The sequence below is a fragment of the Hemibagrus wyckioides genome, linkage group LG26 (genome assembly GCF_019097595.1).
Source record: "Hemibagrus wyckioides isolate EC202008001 linkage group LG26, SWU_Hwy_1.0, whole genome shotgun sequence".
Taxonomy (NCBI): Eukaryota; Metazoa; Chordata; class Actinopteri; order Siluriformes; family Bagridae; genus Hemibagrus; species Hemibagrus wyckioides.
The window spans coordinates 309,156-332,517 of record NC_080735.1 but is presented as its reverse complement, the minus strand read 5'-3'; the positions used below and the strand labels follow the sequence as shown (position 1 = coordinate 332,517).

General features: G+C 38.3%; 1 protein-coding gene across 1 annotated transcript in view; it reads right to left on the bottom strand.

The window, feature by feature from the left end:
• Positions 1–1,880: 1,880 nt before the first annotated feature.
• elfn1b (extracellular leucine-rich repeat and fibronectin type III domain containing 1b) overlaps positions 1,881–23,362 on the bottom strand; it is a 94,784-nt gene continuing 73,302 nt past the window's right edge. Inside the window, exon 2 of the mRNA XM_058380881.1 lies at positions 1,881–6,755. Coding sequence (XP_058236864.1) covers positions 4,000–6,432 — 2,433 coding nt within the window. The 5' untranslated portion in view covers positions 6,433–6,755 and the 3' untranslated portion in view covers positions 1,881–3,999. The remainder of the gene's footprint in view (positions 6,756–23,362) is intronic.

The window sequence follows — 23,362 nt, the reverse complement described above, 5'->3', positions numbered from 1 at the left end:
GACTCTGTGTCTCTCTCTGTTACTGTCTCTGTTACCGACTCTGTGTCTCTCTCTGTTACTGTCTCTGTTACTGACTGTGTCTCTCTCTGTTACCGACTTTATGTCTTTCTCTATTAATGTCTCTGTTACTGCTAGCTCAGTTCCACTTTAATACATGAAAACCCATGTCCCGTTTTTGAGCTTCTTTTCTCTCTCACTTTTCATTTCTCAGCACCAGCCTCCAGTGGAGACATCAGAGCAGACGATGAACTCATTCACCCAGAATGCAATACGTCAGTGAGCTAGCCCTGTAGGAGATGGGGAGCCCAGTGGAAGTGACAGTGATATTAGCATGAAAAGCTAAGGAAGATGAAGCATTTGAGCAGGTTACAGAGGAGGAGGTGTGAGAGATGGACAGACTAAAGCAATAAAGCGCCACCGCATCGCTCTCTTCTGGTAGAAATGAAGTGAGGGAGAAATCACTGCACCTCTATCACTACGGCATTGTGGGTAATTTAGGGTGAATTGTTCCGAGTTGAATTGAGATTACTGTGAGTGTGTTGAGGGTGGAGTTTAAGGTGATGGTCAGATCTGTGATCAGATGTGTGACACGTCTACAGGAATCATCATGAAGAGATCTTCACTGAAGACTGAGTGTGTGTGTGTGTGTGTGTGTGTGTATCCACCTGAGGAAAGAAAACTCTTCATCCTTCAGCTGAACTGAATAACGGGAATGAAACCAACAGGAGGGAGGAAAACCTTCAGACTCTGAGATCTGAACACTTCACTGTACAGAAGAACAGACTCTGCGCTTTTGTGTGTTTCTCATGTAGACCTTCACAATAATCTAGACGAGGTCAGTGTTTAATTCTCTCATACGAGAGGAAACTTTTCAACGTGGAAATGATTTCAGCTTCAATTTAATCAAATAAACGAAGCCAGCTTTTTAAACTGGACAACAGATCTTTCACTCTTTCATCTTTACCGATTTTTACAGAACAATCGTTTATTTTGTCACTTAAGGAGAGACACTACAGTGATGGGGATTTGTAATCTTTATAATCTTTGCTGCATCTTATCTTTTATTAGACATTTATTTATGCAAATAAGCCTTCATCTAATCACAGCTGTAAATTTGCATATTTAATAAAATCTCATCTTTGGATGTTAATGAATTAAAATGTTGTTTTTTCCCTCAGGGACACGATGCAGGAAGACTGGACGTCTTTTTATTGTTTCATTAATAAAATAGCACACTTTTATTTTAGTATAAACTGCTAAATTGTAAATGTAAATACGAAGCTTTTCAGTGACAGAGCCTAAAGAAGGTGATTTCTCCAAAACTCTGAAGATTTCTGAAGATTTCTACGTGTAGTGTCTCGTCTTAACTACGCAGCTGACTGGAGGTTGTATTGATGAAATCTGAAACTCGATAATAAGCCATAAAAATAAGCTCGAGGTGTTTAATAAACGCACTCCTGCAGTCAGATGAAGATCAGCACTGTGTGCAGCACCGAGCTCGACCCGGGGGCGGAGTCACGACCGCCCTGAGCCACGCCCCCGTCTGAACCTGACGCCCTCGTCTCTGTAGAGAGCAGGACGTGTAACACGTCTCCAGGCCGTGAGTCTGAATGGTCTCTCAGCGTTACTGTCTGAGGAAAGATCAGTGAGTTAGAGACTTCCTGACCTCAGCACTTTACATCTGCTGCTAGAGCTGAAGGAGAAAAAAACCCTCACTCTGTCTCACACTGACCCTCACTGACCCTCACACTAACCTCACATTTCTCACAGCTTTAATCAAACCTTGTCTATTTTCACCTGAATCTTCCTCAATATCACTTTCCTTTCACGTGTGTATTCCTTTCCACGTGTGTTTTTTAACACTATTTATTCCCTCACAGTTTCTTTTACTCTTTTCAGATTTATTTGACATTCTTTTACATCATTTATTTTCACATTTTCTTACATGATCTTCCTCCCAAAGGATCTGTTTTGTTTTTTTTTCTTTAATCAGGATTCATTATTTTCATGTGATTTGGATTGTTTTCCACTTGATTCTTTGCAGATGATTCATTCATTTTCACCTGATTTCATTTTCCCCTCAGAATTGTTTTTAATTGCGTGGTATTGAATTGCACTTTCAGGTGAAACAGCGGTCATTTTTCTGTGAGGGAATTTCACGTGACCTCGGAGGCGGTCGCTGTTTAGCGCTTCGGGACAGAACCGTCTTCATTTCTCAGAGAATCAGGGCTTTACAACAGAATTTATCTCAGAGATCACTCAAAGACGGAAAAACAACGAGATAAAAATTCACGTGGTACTGAAGAAGTTAGAAAAGGCTAGAATAATCGTCCTACATACATTCCTCTATATGTATGATGTGTGTGTGTGTGTGTGTGTGTGTTTGCAAAGTCTATCTATAACAACTTTTTCTAAATTGAAATGGGAAAGTCGTTGGAGTGTGTGTGTGTGTGTGTTTCTGTATTTTTTGTGCAGTTAAACAGTGCAATCCTTAAGGACTTGAGACATTCATTGCAGATCTGAACAGAAACTTTACAAAAAGAGCGTGAACAGAAGCCTTGTGTTTCTTTTAAGTTGTAGTTTTGTTGTAAAAGCCAACACGTGTGCTTCTGTTTTTTTCTTGTATTTTTTTTTTTTTTCCGATACAGAGTCCCTTGAAAAGTTGGAGAACTCTGTAGCAGTCCTTTTGAACTGTTGGAAAATAGTAGCACAGTTTTGTTTGTTTTTTTGTTTGTTTTTCGGACTGGTATGTGAAACAGTATTCGGCAGACATTTTGATTAAGTTCTTTGTTCCGAGTGCACAACAGTCAGTATACTGTCACAGGACACGGCCATGCGATAACCAAAGATTAATTAGAGTAATCAATAAGAATAATCTTAATAATAATCTGAATGATGAGATGACAGTGATGATGATGATTGCGATAATAATAATAATAATAATAATAATAATAATAATAATAATGATAGTAATAAGAATTAGACAATATATAATACCCTATAATTACTTATAATTACTGATAATATAAAAATGTTTTAATTTGAGGTTAATACTGTTAAAAGTCATCTATTACTTTTTATTCCTCCCCGTAAGAGCTAGTGAATCACGTCTTATTGTCAAATAGCAAAAATAGCTAGTGATTTCATTCTATCTAAGCTACTCTAACTCCAAAAAAATGAGTGAGTTTCTATTTAAAGCTGCAGTATGTAACTTTGTGGTTTTGTATTAAAGTGTCAGGACAGAAAACTTGGTGTTCTTTCACTGCTGCAACTCACTCGCTCCATTCTGGGTTATACAAGATAATAAAAGACAACAGAACTCTAGCCTGAATCAGTGAGTAGTAAAAAAAAAAGCAGCACAGCTAGCTATCTAACACACACACACACACATGCACACACACACACACACACACACACACACACCACTGGGTAATATTAGCTAGAATTTCCACAAGGATAATGAATATTCTTGAAGGTCATGAGGAGCTCTGGACTCTCACCTCTATTACCCAGGTTTGATTTCAGCTAGCTAGCTAGAGATGTTGCAGTGTCAGTTGGCTAATTCATTAATGCTGTTTTCCTTTTTGTAAATCTAGCTAATTAGCTGGCTAGTATTATTTCAGTTCAGTTTTGTGGTTGTGCTGATTTATTTGCGTCGTCTTAGGAAATTTTTCAGTTAACTAGTTTCTTAGCTTCTTAGCCAATTAGCCTGTTGTGTTCTGCTGCTGGATTGATCTCCCAGATCAAATAAATACTGTTTAAAGCTTGAATATTGTTTAAATGAGCATGGACGTGACGCTCACTGTGGGAGGAACACAACCGTTCTTCTGTGAGTTGCTTGCAGTGACCTATTTCTACCAGAGATAGCTTAATCCAAATCCCTAAATTACAGAAAGTTACTTACTGCAGCTTTAATGAAGACTGGCTTTATTTGGTCCAGAGAGTGAAGTGTGGTTTATTTAAACACTCTTTAAATAAACACTTAAATAAAATAAGCAATCATAATTTCTGTTGGGCAGACACACCCTTCCAGTAGTCGAGGATGTCATGGAGGTCCTCATCTTTCGCAAACTGTACTTTTCTCCGTAATGCGTGACCGGCAGCCATGTACTCCTCTTCATCCCGGTGGCGTTTGCGGTGGAGTTTGAACCGTTCCCACAGGCTCAGCGACGGCCTGCAGGTGTACTCTGGACTGGAGTAGCCACTGAGGTTGTGGTACTGTGGCGAAAGCTGTGAATATGACAGCTCATACGGCCGAGAGCGTGTTAGCGGCTCCAAGATGGACGACTTCCTGCTTGCAGAAACCTCCAGTTGCTCCTCCATGTGGTGTGGGCCGGGGTACGAGTGCCGGTGCTCTGTGTAGTGTCGCATTCTCTCCGCCTCGGACTTAAGTATCGCAGAAGTCGGGGTCACCGTCAGAATCCCGGACTCATCCAGAGAAGATTTCTCAATGTACTTGGACTCTGAGCGATAGGCACCATCCGAACGAAAAGACCGAGGGCTGCGCAGAGAACCGCTTGAAGAAGTGCTGGCACGCTTCAGTGGTGCTTCCATACTGTGATGCCTCTGTAGAGGGTGGTGGTATCCTCCTTTATATACTGGTGACAGAAGACCGGACTTGCCTGCCGCGTGCTCGGAAGTAAGAACCAGCTGAGGCTCGGCGGTTGAGACGGCTCCAGATTTTACTGCCTGGAAGGAGGCTGATTCAGATTTAAGTGCATCGATGCAGTTGTTGATAATCTGATTCACTTTGTCCACTTCCTTGGCTATTGTGGATATTTCTGCCACAGAACCTTGGCTGTTCTCAGACGGAGGCATGCTGCATTCGATGCGATCTGACTGGTCAGACCTTACTTCTATGTAATTGCCTTTTGTTGTTTTGGGAGTTCCAGAGAGTTCTTGTACCTTGTACGGGTCTTTCTCGCTGGCAGCTGGTAAGTAAGGCATCCTTTGAATGGGCTCGACAGTGGACATCATTTGCTTCTGTGATAGCTGAGAGATAGGTCCACTTTCCAGTTCAGCCCCGTACTTCATCTCTATCAAATTCCTTTTCATCTTAGGCTTCTTGCTCTTTAATTCGTCTTCTTGTTTACGTTTTCTCAGGCAGTGATACACCACGCCCAGCACAATGATCATTCCGAAGAAGCAACCCAATATGGTCATGATATAGTGAGTAGCCGTCGAGCCATTTGGAACATGCTCCTTCATTGTCCGTGTAATAGTGGAGATAGTCAAGCATGTGTGATTGTATCTTAGAGAATTGCGTATGGAGGCCACACAGTAAGTATAGTTTGTGTGTGACTTCAGGTTGAGCAGCTCAATTTCTTCCCTTTGGCTTTTTAGGTTCTGTATATCTGTAAAGAAGCTGTTGTTGTAAAGGACAAGAATATACATCTTTCGGAAAGGGTTTGGTATTTGGATGGTGATAATTGCACTTGTGTGTGTCACCTCTTTAAGCTTCATGATTGGGCGGGCATCTGGATCGAAATATGTTGGGCTGATGCTGATAGGCTCATCTGGAGGTGTTCCTGAAGGGCAGTCTTCCAATCCACAAGGGCTCAGATCTGGCAGGATTGTGGGGGTGCCTCCGTCTGAGGATCCAAGCAGGTACGGAGTCACGTTGTCATCCGTGCAAACTGTAGAGAGAGCGTGGAAAGCATTCCGGTATGTCGGCATCCTTGGATTTTGGCTTAAGAGGCTATAGCCAGAAAAGCCAGCCGGTGTATCACAGACCATCCTCTCACTTGTCCTGTTAGGGAACGCTACTAACCAGCGCAGAAATCCAAGTAGCTCACAGGAGCATGTGAACGGGTTTGAGTAGAGCTCACACGTCGTTAGCTTTGATAGACCACGAAACGTACTTCCATCCAACTGTTGAATCCTGTTCATGGAGAGGTCGATGTTCTCAATAGCAGGACACTCCCAGAAAGCATTAGGTGAGACAGTCTCAATCAGGTTAGCTTGAAGGTAGAGGTACTGCAGACGCCCCAAGCCTCGCAGCATACCCTCCGTTAAGTTCCTTAGCTTGTTAAAACCAATCTGCAGTACTTGCAAATTGAACTGAGCAGAAAAAGCCCCATCTTCTATGTAGGAGATATCGTTCTTGGTCAAGTTCAGGTAGGTGAGGTTACTGAAGCGGCTCAGAGCAGAAAAATGGATGCTCCGAATCTTATTTTCATTGAGCCGTAGGTCAACAATAGTGCTGTTGATGTGTAGTGGAATTGCTTCATATGGTGGCTGGTTCTGGCTGCAGATCGCAAGCCACACAAACCCCTTCTCCCCTTCAATTAGCCAACAATCAGCTTGGGCCACTGGCATGTGTGAAAATGAAAAAAAGGAAACAGCCATGGTCCACCAGAGTAAGGCACTGGGCACTAGACCTCTAACATTTCCACTTGACCGAGCTGAATTTGTCAGGTGTGTTTCCCTCATGGCTCATACAGTTGGTAGCACAGGTTCACCCTCGAGGAGAAAAAACGTGCAGACAGTTATTTACTTCTGCAATCCTTCTCCACCTGGAACATCCACTTTAATGCTTGTTAGCAAATGAGCCGATCTGGACTGTCCCTTCAAAAGAATAATCAAATCAGAGCTGGTGGAAGCTGAACACCTCGGTGGACTTCTCACTCATGAAAAGGACGTTGTTATGATCCCAGATTTGTACAATGTCTGGTCAGATTGAACCACTGCCATGCTCCCTAATGTGCTGGTGAACAATTGCTGGTGTGCATGCCCCATTTCCACCATCTTGGACCCTGAAAAAGAAAATAAGGAACATGAGACATGATGCAATATACCAGAGGAGTGGGCTTTCAGATTTGAACCCTCTCTGAAACCAAATATGTATTATTGGCTGGTGAACACACAACACACACATATTTTTCACATCATGAGTCCACTATTATAATTAGTATGTTCATTAGTATAGCTCACCAGAATCAAACATTTTTCCATTTCTGCTTGAAACTTACTCTGAGCTCAGGAATATTGATGAGGAAATGGAGTTTTACTGCAAGAGGAGATGAAAAGATCTGGTGAAGATAAGTGGAGATCTGGGTTTATCAGTTAAAATGTCATTTTCTGGGCTTGTGAATACACTCTGTGGTTGGGAAATTGCAAAGTTCAAATCTCAGCAATACAACAGCCACATGACCAGGAGTCCAGGGCAAAACTGGCTGTGCTGTCTGGGTAGGAGGGGCTTTACTCTCACTACCCTGCCAATCACAGCCAGTCTAGACAGAATACCTCCAGTATGCAGAAGAAGGTAGAACATTGCCCAGTGTGACAGCATGAGCAGCAGATGGAAGTGAAGGCTATGGCTGGCTTCAAGTGTCTCATGTGCTAAGAACTGAGAATATTTTTCTTGGCGTTTCTGCTACCATCTTATTTAAATTGTTTTCAGTGAAACTATCCTAAAGGTGTTTAGTTTGCTAGACCTGTGAATGTTATTAACATGGGGAGATCGGCTGAGGGAAGATTGTACCATGCATTATTAAATGTTAAATTTTGCACATGACTTCTACTGCTGCCTGACATCCAGCTGAGAATGGAGAAGTATACTTTGGAAATAAAGAGATAACATTTCTTGCACATTTTTCAGGTATATTTTTAGACAACTGTTGTTTAGCTGACTTTACAGGTTAACCTACATAGTCATTAAATATGCCTCCCTGCTCTCAGCCAAAAATAGACTAGATGAAACATTTCCCCACAACACAGAGGCCAATTACTGACTTGCAGCATGCAGGAAAAACGCTTAGCTCTACACATAATATGCACATATGAACAATTTTCTGCTCACATTCTGCCTCCATATAAGCATTATTGAGTTAATGAAGGCAAACTCTGAGTTACTCTGTGACCCAGACTGAAGGAGCGCAGAAGGTTCAAGTATTAAGTACTGGTACTTTTGGGAGGCATGTAAACTAATACAAATAAATGATTTGCTCCAATACCTCACTGCCTTACTGATCCCCAGGATACAACCATATATTTATACCACATTTCTGAAGAAATTTACAAAGACATATGTTTTTATTTACAGACCACACACTGCATACAGGACATCTTAGGGCTTTAACTATAATCATTTAATTCATTTTTAAATATTCACTTCAACTTTCATACATTCATCCTCGTACTTGAACATTCTCGTTAAAAAAAAAATCATTATAATGGAAAAGCTTTATTAGCATTCTGTATCTGTCACTGCTTAAAGATATTTCAGCAAACTTTTCTGATCTTCTGACTCAAAATAGAATAAAATATAATTAGATGACTATAAACTATAAATCTTAAATTAATTAAATAATTTAGCGATGAAATCATTACTCCTTTAAAACAGATAGCGAGCGATGTTGGTGATGCAGAGGCCCGAGCCGCAGGGCTGTTTATGTTTCCTGACATTTCACAATGATACGGTTCATTCCCATGAATCATGAGGATTGGCAGGCGTGTCGTGAGGAACAAAACAAGACACTGGAAAAATCTAGCAATTTTGCTTGTCTCTGAAATAATGATTAGCATATCTTTGCTAAGTGCAGATTGATTTAATTATTGTGCTTCCTGTTAGAGGAGTGCCTCCATGATCAGGGTGTCAGGGATATGATCAGTGATTGACTGAACTGATATTTATAATCTGTACTGATTCACTTGTGGAAATAAATTTTGAAAGATTTCCTTCACAACAACCTACATGTATCGGATAAATCTAAAACTTTGACCCAGCTCTACATAATATCGTCATAATAATAAGGCTGAATCCATTTAGTATTTCATTCTATTCTATTTAAGTTTTTATAAATCTTTCCACTCTTTCCAGATCGCTGCCTCATTTCATTTAAAACTACAATTCAGATCAGCGTGCTCAAAATCCCAGACCTTTATTTAATAAGGTACCAGAGTTCACTTGAAATAAAACAGCAATACCAAACGTATGTAGTAGCGGCGATTATATCAATTTATTCTCTAACAAAATCAGGGTATTCAGTTCATTTCAGACAATCTGATGACTAGTAATGTGGAAAACACTATAACTATAATCATATAGTGATTGTAGTTCTTTACCTAAATCCAATAAACTAAATTTAAAACTGATTTTCTTCTTTTTCTCAAAATGTATGAGGTCCAGGAAATGCACGTCGTTAAATAAGAAGCCGCTGGAAATCACTCAACATCGCTCAGTCAGGATTTAGGTAGTAGTGAGACAGTAGTGAGACTGCTGGGTAAAGTAGTAAATTACCAAATACTGGCTTCCTATTGGGACTGTGATTGTGTCCTTGCTTGCGTTGCTGGACCTCGGTGCAGTTTTGATACCACAGATGATAATATACCTCTAGACTACTCTGTCAGGTTTAATGGAAGGACACTTTTCTGGCTCAGGTTTTATTAAACTGATCGTTATTTGTTTGTAGATGTAAATGTCGACTTCACTGTTCATACAAAAGTGTGTTTCTTGTTCCAGATTCTGTTACCGCTCTGCTGATTACTGACCAGAAGGTTGTGAGTGCTAATCCTGACTCCACCAAATTACCATGGCGGTGTCCTTGAGAAACCAGGAGACAGCCATGGACAGAGCTGCTTGGGGACTTTCACACTGTCACAGATCTGTTGTTACATCTGTCAGCTTGTAACAGCAAAGAATTAGTGTCTATAATGACCTCAGAAACTACACTGACCTCATAGTTCCTCATGGGCTGTTGATTGCTGTTGTATAAAGTATCAGTTACAGTTACTGTCCAGTGTCACCCAAATGAGGATGAGGTTCCCTTCTGAGGCTGGTTCCTCTCAAGGTTTCTTCCTCAGATCATCTCAGGGAGTTTTTCCTCACCACCTTCACCTCAGGCTTCTCATTAGGGATAAAATAGTTTAATAATTTATATTAATAATTGTTTTTTTCTCTCCTTTCTCTGTTTCTCTACTTCTGTAAGGCTGCTTTGAGACAATGTCCATTGTAAAAGGTGCTATAAAAATAAATTGAATTGAAAAAATTGAATTGAATTCTTTATTTGTAGGTAGAATAATGATGACTGCAGCAGCTTTTATCCTACAAACATGGCAAGTCTACACTCTGTTTGGTTCAAAAAATAAAACTGGTTGTTTTTTTGTTTTTTTTTACCAAACTGCTTTTTAAAGCTAGTGAGATTTCATGAGCTATGTAAGTGTTCCTAATCTAGAGAGGAGATCAGCGCCAGGGAAACAGGCTTATCTGTCGTTTTGTCATTACTACATTATTAGACAATGGGAGAAAGCATGAAAAAGCCTAGGTTTAATCAGACAATGACAAAACATACACAAAGAGTGATTTTATTATTAAATCCTCAGTCACAGACATCATAAAATGTTGGTTTGAGTTATGATGCCTGCTGAATTCTTATATAACAGTCACTGTGGAATAAAGTGACGTTCGTATGCATGACTGAAATCTCTTCTCCCAACAATCCATGACAATTACTCTTCATCTGATCAAGAGCCAAAGGGAGTTTTATTCTAATAATAATATCTGCCATGTGATACTCCACAGACCTGGAGAAATATCTGCTCTGCAAAACAGAGACCTCCTGGTCCATGGAGACGGTCTCCATGGCGACCGGGATGCTGGAGACGGGCTGAAATATCCAGAGAAATGTTTGATTGTGCACATTAGATAGTCAACATCACAAAACGTCCTGTTCCACCACTACTTAAAGAGAGCACAGACCAGTTAACCCTGTGAAGTGCAATGCCATGATTTACATCTAAAATCTCACCTCTAGGTTCCAGGTCTAGGACCACATGGAAAAAGGACATCTTCAGCTACAGAGCTTTAGAGCAGATCATACAGGTGGAACACAGCATTAACAGTGTCCTCGATGAACTGAGGCTCAGAGGCTTGTGGTATTTGTTATTACATGGATGTTCAAATACAATGACTGAAGCTCCAAGTACATCAAACTCATAGCTTCAATTGGTCTGGAAAAGAAACTAGCATGACTGAACAGTTTAAAAAAGAGCATGAATTCATCTAAAGATGTTTTCCAACACATCATGACTAATCAGATCAACAAAAAGAGAACAACAAAACTGAATGTCTCTAACAGTATAAATACAAATTCCCCCTCCTCTATTCTTTCTGCCACATCTAAGTGCTTTATCTATCTATCTATCTATCTATCTATCTATCTATCTATCTATCTATCTATCTATCTATCTATCTGTCTGTCTGTCTGTCTGTCTGTCTGTCTGTCTGTATAAAATAATACTGACAAAAACAGTAATGATGTTCAGATATTTCCAGACTGAAATGTGTCTCAGGCTGGAGGTGAACTTTAAGCCCGATTCTTTATAGTGAACCTTTAACACAGAATATTTGGAAAGAAGCAGATAAATGAGTGTCCTGGTGTTCATTACGTCCCTGTGCTGCTGCTGTGATTTTGTCCGTCTGACTCTGATGACTAAAATGCCACGCTGAAGGTTTCTTGCGGTGATGTTGTTAGTAATCAGTCTAAATTATTCATTTGGAAGAGGACACTCACATTAACATACTAATGGATGTAGAATAATCCTCATCAATCCAGCCTGCCTTCTGAATGTTGAATTAACCCTGAGAGCTGTCTGTTTTAGAATGCCATGACCATACATGCTAATGCTAACTCCAGTTGTGTGAAAGCAGTTCTGCAGTTAATTTATAGTTTACATGTACAGTTCCAGCATCGTGGGAGACATAGATACTGGATCACTGGGTCACAGACTGAGAAGAACATCAGGGAGGAAATACAGCCAGAAGAAGCACACAAACATTTTGTGTGTGTGTGTGTGTGTGTTTAGATTGTGAGTCACAGAGAAAGTCTCAGTTCTCTTTCCAGCCTATTTTGCATCAGCTGCATAAATTTTGTATCTCCCTTTAGTGTGAAGCTGTTTTTACACCCTGAAGAAAAAAACCCCACTGCTGGTGACATGGTCATGACTCCGAGATCAGTGGTCACCTACACGTCCCAGAATCCAGCATGGCCTATACAAACATGACCACTAAGGTCTCCAACACCCAGACTCTCTTACACTCACCTTCACCAGGCTACTGAACTCACACACCTGAACTCACACACCTGAACTCACACACCTGAACTCACACACCTTCACACTTTATAAAACTCTGAACACACACACATACATTTGTGAAGTGACTTTTTTCAGCATTATTACATTATATGACATTATTTTCTTCATCATTATTTTTGCCGCCTGTCAGATGCGCAGCAGCACATGGGCAGCATGTAAACTCACTCTGCGCTAGCTCGCTAGCTCTCTAGCTCTCTACGCCCCTCTGTGATCACGTCAGCGAGTCACAGAAATAGATGGACGCAGATCGTATTTATAAGGAAGCTCTCTGAGGAGACGTGGGTCCCTGAAAGACAGCAGCAGCAGCAGACACTCATGTGTGCACATCGAGCGCTGACGTTCTCACGGCTGAATGTTAAAACACTGTGACTCACTTCAGCACTTAATGTTCAGACTCCAGAGAAGAACGATGAAGGTGATGAAATCTCAGAGGAGGTATGGGAAAGCATTGTGTCTCAGCATGGGATGATCCACAGCAAAGTCCTACAAATGTTGCAATATAAAGCAGATGACAGTGTTAAAACCCTTTATCCAGACGCCTGACTGTACTGTGGCGGAAATCATCTGCTCCATCATCTGCTCCATCATCTCAATTATCATGTCAATTATCATCTCAATCATCTCCCTCCTACAGACGTCCGACATTCTGCTAAACTGGAGGAAATTTGGAGCACTGTATAGTCAGACTCAGTGACCACAGAATAATCAGATCATGATCAGTCACAATACACCATGATCTAATAAATAAACACAGACTGACTCAGTGCACTTCACGTGATGTATTAACCAGAGAAATGTGTGATATTTCGCTCTGAATGAGGCGTTTTAAATTAAGAGAGAGAGTGTGTGTGTGTGTGTGTGTGTGTGTGTTACATCTGGTACAGTAATGTTCATGTGACAGTGATCTGATGAGAAGTGATGTTTGTTTGATGAAGCTGAGGTGTTCTGCAGTCAGATGTGAGAGCTTGCAGTAATTTCTCTAAATTCAGTCATTAGCATAAGCTGATACGATGCTTCAGGGCTAACTGTTCGGTTTCGATAAAAACGCTGACTGCCTGTTCGAGTTCTCATCTCCGGACTAAATGTTTATATTTAACATGTTATTAAAAAAGCCTTCAGTGAGCTGTTACACATTAGAAAGGTTTAGAAAGCTCTGGAATATATTTATATTCACATATTTATGTGTGTTTGGGTCTTCAGTGGCTTCTCTGTCTAGAAAGAACAATTTGTATAGAACTGGAGAAGCAGATTTATCCCTGATACTGAAATACTGATACTGAAATACTGATACTGAAATACAGATACTGAAATACTGATACTGAAACACTGATACTGAAATACTGATACTGAAACACTGATACTGAAACACTGATACTGAAACACTGATACTGAAACACTCATACTGAAATACTGATACTGAAACACTCATACTGAAATACTCATACTGAAATACTGATACTGAAATACTGATACTGAAATACAGATACTGAAATACAGATACTGAAATACTGATACTGAAACACTGATACTGAAATACTGATACTGAAACACTGATACTGAAACACTGATACTGAAACACTCATACTGAAATACTGATACTGAAACACTGATACTGAAACACTGATACTGAAATACTGATACTGAAACACTGATACTGAAATACTGATACTGAAACACTGATACTGAAATACTGATACTGAAACACTCATACTGAAACACTGATACTGAAACACTCATACTGAAACACTGATACTGAAACACTGATACTGAAATACTGATACTGAAACACTGATACTGAAACACTCATACTGAAACACTGATACTGAAACACTCATACTGAAATACTGATACTGAAACACTGATACTGAAACACTGATACTGAAATACTGATACTGAAATACTGATACTGAAATACAGATACTGAAACACTCATACTGAAATACTGATACTGAAACACTGATACTGAAACACTGATACTGAAACACTCATACTGAAATACTGATACTGAAACACTGATACTGAAATACTGATACTGAAACACTGATACTGAAATACAGATACAGAAACACTCATACTGAAATACTGATACTGAAATACTGATACTGAAACACTGATACTGAAACACTGATACTGAAATACTGATACTGAAATACAGATACTGAAATACTGATACTGAAACACTGATACTGAAACACTCATACTGAAACACTCATACTGAAACACTGATACTGAAACACTCATACTGAAATACTGATACTGAAATACTGATACTGAAATACTGATACTGAAACACTGATACTGAAACATTCATACTGAAATACTCATACTGAAATACTCATACTGAAACACTGATACTGAAACACTCATACTGAAATACTCATACTGAAATACTGATACTGAAATACTGATACTGAAATACAGATACTGAAATACAGATACTGAAATACTGATACTGAAACACTGATACTGAAATACTGATACTGAAACACTGATACTGAAACACTGATACTGAAACACTGATACTGAAACACTGATACTGAAACACTCATACTGAAATACTGATACTGAAATACAGATACTGAAATACTGATACTGAAACACTGATACTGAAATACTGATACTGAAACACTGATACTGAAACACTGATACTGAAACACTCATACTGAAATACTGATACTGAAACACTGATACTGAAACACTGATACTGAAATACTGATACTGAAACACTGATACTGAAATACTGATACTGAAACACTGATACTGAAATACTGATACTGAAATACAGATACTGAAATACTGATACTGAAATACAGATACTGAAACACTCATACTGAAACACTGATACTGAAACACTCATACTGAAATACTGATACTGAAACACTGATACTGAAACACTCATACTGAAACACTGATACTGAAACACTCATACTGAAACACTGATACTGAAACACTGATACTGAAACACTCATACTGAAACACTGATACTGAAACACTCATACTGAAATACTGATACTGAAACACTGATACTGAAACACTCATACTGAAACACTGATACTGAAACACTCATACTGAAATACTGATACTGAAACACTGATACTGAAACACTGATACTGAAATACTGATACTGAAATACTGATACTGAAATACAGATACTGAAACACTCATACTGAAATACTGATACTGAAACACTGATACTGAAACACTGATACTGAAACACTCATACTGAAATACTGATACTGAAACACTGATACTGAAATACTGATACTGAAACACTGATACTGAAATACAGATACAGAAACACTCATACTGAAATACTGATACTGAAATACTGATACTGAAACACTGATACTGAAACACTGATACTGAAATACTGATACTGAAATACAGATACTGAAATACTGATACTGAAACACTGATACTGAAACACTCATACTGAAACACTCATACTGAAACACTGATACTGAAACACTCATACTGAAATACTGATACTGAAATACTGATACTGAAATACTGATACTGAAACACTGATACTGAAACACTCATACTGAAATACTCATACTGAAATACTCATACTGAAACACTGATACTGAAATACTCATACTGAAATACTCATACTGAAATACTCATACTGAAACACTGATACTGAAATACTGATACTGAAACACTCATACTGAAATACTGATACTGAAACACTCATACTGAAATACTGATACTGAAATACTGATACTGAAACACTCATACTGAAACATTGATACTGAAATACTGATACTGAAACACTCATACTGAAATACTCATACTGAAACACTGATACTGAAATACTCATACTGAAACACTGATACTGAAACACTCATACTGAAATACTGATACTGAAATACTCATACTGAAACACTGATACTGAAACACTCATACTGAAATACTGATACTGAAATACAGATACTGATACACATACTGAAATACTGATACTGAAATACAGATACTGAAATACTGATACTGAAATACTCATACTGAAATACTGATACTGAAACACTCATACTGAAACATTGATACTGAAATACAGATACTGATACACATACTGAAATACTGATACTGAAATACAGATACTGAAATACTGATACTGAAATACTGATACTGAAACATTGATACTGAAACACTGATACTGAAACACTCACTGAAATACTGATACTGAAATACAGATACTGAAACATTGATACTGAAACACTGATACTGAAATACTGATACTGAAACACTGATACTGAAACACTCATACTGAAATACTGATACTGAAACACTGATACTGAAATACTGATACTGAAACACTCATACTGAAATACTGATACTGAAATACTGATACTGAAACATTGATACTGAAACACTGATACTGAAATACTACTTCTGAAATACTCATACTAAAATCCTGATACTGAAATACTGATACTGAAACACTGATACTGAAATACTGCTACTGAAATACTCATACTAAAATCCTGATACTGAAATACTGATACTGAAACACTGATACTGAAATACTGATACTGAAATAGAGATACTGAAACATTGATACTGAAATACTGATACTGAAATACTCATACTGAAATACTGATACTGAAATACTGATACTGAAATACAGATACTGAAACACTGATACTGAAATACTGATACTGAAACACTCATACTGAAATACTGATACTGAAATACAGATACTGAAACACTCATACTGAAATACTGATACTGAAATACAGATACTGATACACTCATACTGAAACACTGATACTGAAATACTGATACTGAAATACAGATACTGAAACACTCATACTGAAATACTGATACTGAAATACTGATACTGAAATACTGATACTGAAACACTCATACTGAAATACTGATACTGAAATACAGATACTAAAATACTGATACTGAAATACTCATACTGAAACACTGATACTGAAACACTCATACTGAAATACTGATACTGAAACACTCATACTGAAATACTGATACTGAAACACATACTGAAATACTGATACTGAAATACTGATACTGAAACATTGATACTGAAACACTGATACTGAAATACTGCTACTGAAACACTCATACTGAAACACTCATACTGAAATACTCATACTGAAATACTGATACTGAAACACTCATACTGAAACACTGATACTGAAATACTGATACTGATATACTGATACTGAAACATTGATACTGAAATACTGATACTGAAATAGAGATACTGAAATACTGATATTGAAACATTGATACTGAAATACAGATACTGAAATAGAGATACTGAAATACTGATACTGAAACATTGATACTGAAATACTGATACTGAAATACAGATACTGAAATAGAGATACTGAAATACTGATACTGAAATACTGATACTGAAATACTCATACTGAAACACTGATACTGAAATACTGATACTGAAACACTCATACTGAAACACTGATACTGAAATACTGATACTGAAATACTGATACTGAAACACTCATACTGAAATACTGATACTGAAATACTGATACTGAAATACTCATACTGAAACACTGATACTGAAATACTCATACTGAAATACTCATACTGAAATACTGATACTGAAATACTGAAACACTGATACTGAAATACTGATACTGAAACACTGATACTGAAACACTGATACTGAAATACTGATACTGAAACACTCATACTGAAATACTGATACTGAAATATTGATACTGAAACATTGTTACTGAAATACTGATACTGAAACACTGATACTGAAACACTGATACTGAAATACTGATACTGAAATACTGATACTGAAATACAGATACTGAAATACTGATACTGAAACACTCATACTGAAATACTGATACTGAAATACTCATACTGAAACACTGATACTGAAATACTGATACTGAAACACTCATACTGAAACATTGATACTGAAATACTGATACTGAAATACTCATACTGAAATACTGATACTGAAACACTCATACTGAAACATTGATACTGAAATACTGATACTGAAACATTGATACTGAAATACTGATACTGAAATACTGATACTGAAATACTCATACTGAAATACTGATACTGAAACACTCATACTGAAATACTCATACTGAAACACTGATACTGAAATACTGCTACTGAAACACTCATACTGAAACATTGATACTGAAATACTGCTACTGAAACACTCATACTGAAATACTGATACTGAAACATTGATATTGAAATACTCATACTGAAACACTGATACTGAAATACTGATACTGAAACACTCATATTGAAATACTAATACTAAAACATGATACTGAAATACTGATACTGAAACATTGATACTGAAATTCTGATACTGAAATACTGATACTGAAACACTGATACTGAAATACTGATACTGAAATACTGATACTGAAACACTCATACTGAAACATTGATACTGAAATACTGCTACTGAAATACTCATACTGAAACACTGATACTGAAATACTGATACTGAAACACTCATATTGAAATACTAATACTAAAACATGATACTGAAATACTGATACTGAAACATTGATACTGAGATTCTGATACTGAAATACTGATACTGAAACACTGATACTGAAATACTGATACTGAAATACTGATACTGAAACACTCATATTGAAATACTAATACTAAAACATGATACTGAAATACTGATACTGAAACATTGATACTGAGATTCTGATACTGAAATACTGATACTGAAACACTCATACTGAAATACTGATACTGAAATACTCATACTGAAATACAGATACTGAAACACTGATACTGAAACACTCATACTGAAATACTGATACTGAAATACTCATACTGAAACACTGATACTGAAATGCTGATACTGAAACACTCATACTGAAACATTGATACTGAAATACTGATACTGAAATACTGATACTGAAACACTCACATTGAAATACTAATACTAAAACATGATACTGAAATACTGATACTGAAACATTGATACTGAAATACTGATACTGAAATACTAATACTAAAACATGATACTGAAATACTGATACTGAAACATTGATACTGAAACACCGATACTGAAACACCAATACTGAAACACTAATACTGAAATACTGATACTGAAACACTCATACTGAAATACTCATACTGAAACACTGATACTGAAACACTCATACTGAAATACTCATACTGAAACACTGATACTGAAATACTGATACTGAAACACTCATACTGAAACATTGATACTGAAATACTGCTACTGAAACACTCATACTGAAATACTGATACTGAAACATTGATATTGAAATACTCATACTGAAACACTGATACTGAAATACTGATACTGAAACACTCATACTGAAATACTGATACTGAAACATTGATATTGAAATACTCATACTGAAACACTGATACTGAAATACTGATACTGAAACACTCATATTGAAGTTACTAATACTAAAACATGATACTGAAATACTGATACTGAAACATTGATACTGAAATACTGATACTGAAACACTCATACTAAAACACCGATACTGAAACACCGATACTGAAACACCAATACTGAAACACCAATACTGAAATACTGATACTGAAACACTCATACTGAAACACCAATACTGAAATACTGTTTCTGAAACACTGACTGAGCTGTAAGTAGATCTGACTTTCTGGCCGCTGAACTGATGTTTCAGCGAGTGGAAGCTTTAATTCCGACAGCTGTCTACTTTCCTCAGAGCAATAATGCTAATGAAGGCCTCTGTACTGCTGAAGTGATTAGCATTCTGCACATGTATACCCTGACGGTGCTTTATTATGTGCAACTTTAATTGGACATTTCAAATCAATTATCCCCAGATCCCAGCTCGTGATGTAAACATCCTGCACTATAGTTACTCTAATACACAGGACAGCAACAAATCCATCCCTCAATAGCACCTTGGACTATATTTACACCTCACTGCTCCTGCAGCAAACATTCAGAGCATTATAGGATCACGACACCACAGAACCCATCCGAATCTGGCCTTCGGGTGCTGAACTGGAACCACCAAGAACTACTGTACCAACTGACCAGAAGGACATGTGGGAGAGTCAGGCCCTGGAGGAGATCACAGATCACTGATTACTTTCTGGGTTAGAGATCCTGTCAGATCTTTATTTTTAAAATTTGAAGATATTCCTAAAACAAGCCCCTCAAGCTGCTGTGCTGTGGAGGTGTCTTGGTTTCTTGTTGTCACGTGTCCTTACAGATACATCATCTCAAAATCTTCTACCATCTCACCTCAAATTGATGGCTATAATGTTCAAGGAACCAAACTGAATAAAGCCCTCAGACGTGTAGCGGCGTTTTTATAGAACGTTCCATGTGCTTAGGTGCTATTCATCAATTCCACTCACTTCCTGTTCTCCTGCCACCCGAACCGATCCAGACCCAGAGGTCCTAAACCTCCGTTTGACTCTGACACGGCTGTGTTATACGTTTTCATTCACCCTTACACAGCTTTATTAGCTTACAGAAGAGGAACGTGGGTAGATTTGAGAGCTCCGTGTGAACGGCTTTAAACTCTGAGCGCAGTTCAGAACGTGCCTCAAATATAAAACATGGAAAATATATTAATTTTATATAAAATTATATATAAACGTAGCTCTGAATCTGACAGACATCTGAAATATCTTCCTCTTTTTCCTGTTTCTCAAACAGAAACGAAGTTTTAGATAAAGTCACATTTTAACGATTTCATTCCAATTTCACTGAAGACGTTCAGAACCTCATCAGCCGATGGAAAAAACATCATCAAATCTGAAAGAATGATAAGTTTATAAGAGGAAATGAGTTCTCTCTTTGATTATTGGCGGAGTTTAAACTCATCTCCACGATCCACTGATCTCACACAGAAACAATCACTGATTCATTCTCACATTTAAACATTCACAAACGTCTGGATGTCGAAGCGTGATGCTCAGCGTGTGAGCAAGTCGGAGTAGCTAGCCAGGTTTTCTGGACTTTTTAGCACTTTGCTTGTTAACTGTAAAATGATCTTTGTGTGTTTGTACAACTTTTCCACACTGTTCTAGTGGAATGTATTTATGGGTTGCTATAGGCTCAAAAACCTTTTTTTTTTTTTTTTTTTTGCTTATTTTTTTAGAATTCAGCCAATACAAGCGATAACGTTTTCCCAACACTGACCTCATAGTCTGAACTGAACATGATGTAATGTTTATGAGGAAAGAAGAAGAATTTTAAACATGTAAAGTCTGAAATAATGTCTCCATCAGCAGCTGACTCACGGCTTCACCTCGTGTGTGTTCAGTGTGATAAGGACCAGGAGAAGTGATGAAAATGGTGGTGGTGGTGGTGGTGCAGCTGCCAAACGCCTCGTGACTGCTTCAGAAAGATTGGCCATTTACCAAATTTTTAATGACTTTTTTTCCATTAAAGATTATGCAGGGTTTTGAGAATGCAATGCAAATTAGATGAAGCTTTAGAGAGAAACCCTCGCATGTTTAATGAACTTGTCATTTAATGCAGAGAATCCGAGTGAAGGAACGTCAGGACACATCTCAGGCGACGTACTGTGCTCGAACGTACTCTGACTCATCACCATCATCCATAGATTTCAAACATATAGCAATTTTTTTCTCATTTTTTATTTACTAAAACATGCTCAGAGGAGGAACGATCTTATCTTTATGAATTCTAGGCTTCATACATCTGATTAAAAGTACACAGAGCAGTGAGGAGACGCTGACTCACACGCCTGAAGCCTGACAGATGTATAATGGAGCAGAGTCACAGATTCTCCACCCCAGGAGTCTCCACATTGACTTTTCCATTTCATTTCCTCTTCTGCTCTCACTCTGATCTGGCACCTCCTGATAATCATCACCCACAGACGTCTCTGCTTCTTTACTGACTCATTATCACTCTGCATGGATTCTCTGGGTCTTTGTGAAGTCCAGGGTTTTCTCAGTTTGTGCTATATTACTGTTTCGTTCATAAGCATTCACTCCACTTGACCTTTTGACCACTGTGTCATGTTATAACCAGGAATTTAAATGGAATTAATTCAGAGCTTTTGTTGGTTTCTTCAGAATTTAGTATTTCTTGACCTTTCCCAGACCCTGTAGATGAAAAGCATTTGTGTAAAAGATGCTAACACCACCCTGATAAACGTAGCATTTTATGCTAAAGGACAAAAAGATCCTCATGTCGGCTCTTCTTCTGCTCCTGTCATTATGATGCTTTTAGAAATGTGCTTTAATAATTTCTGGGTTCTTCTAGGAGTAGGTGTGTTTGTATCGAGATCAGCAGATCTCACTGACCTCAGTACCAAAGGTCATCACACGCACTCTCTTCTTATTTCTAATGATAGAAAGTCCCATTCATGGAATTGGTGGCCACATGGAGCACAGAGAAGCACATCATCTCTGTCCTGAACATGTCCTTCATATGGGATGGGAGATGGTGACCTGGTGTGTCTCCAGCTGGAGGTCTTATCAGATGCTCCATCACCTTTTCATGTGGATGAGCAGAATCTGTCCGCTCAGCTCCACCCAGATGACCAAAGGGCTGATTCTATGCTGTGGAGGAAACTTCTACCTCACTACCCATGGATTTCTGAGAGCTTCACAGTTGCTAGAATCAAGATCAAACTCTTCTGCTCTCTCTTCTCTTCAATAAAATCCTCCAATACTTTAACTCCTCCACTTGACACAGCTTTCTTTACTTTAACCATGCTGTCATTTTCCAGGAGACATCCAGACATGTCTCCATCAGAATAAACGTTTCCAAAAGCAGCAGTTAACTGGAGTAGACTGGAGTTACAGGACAGACCCAGACAGAGTTTAGGATCCATGTGCATGAGGTTTATTAACACAACTTTCCCATAACTCAGTGGTCATATATAGAAACACAACGAGCAACGAGACAAGAGTCTAGTACCAGCTAGGAGTTGAGACAATAATACTCCTCAGAGCTGGAGACCAGGCGAGACTTCACAACAATACGATACGGTTTATGGTCAGTGATGGCCGTAGATGTTCTCAGGATGAACATTAATGATGACAGTGACAGAGGATGTGGAGCAGACCTGTTCCTGTGTGACCACTGTGTTTAGAGCTCTAACATTTCCATAAGTGTGTGAAGTGACCTACATTACACACTGGAGTGGAGGCGAGGCCACACGTCCAGCCTGTACGGGTGAGCCGTGTGGTCAGAAACAGATCAGAGTGTCCAGTGGAATAAAAATCTAACTGTTCTTACTCTGAA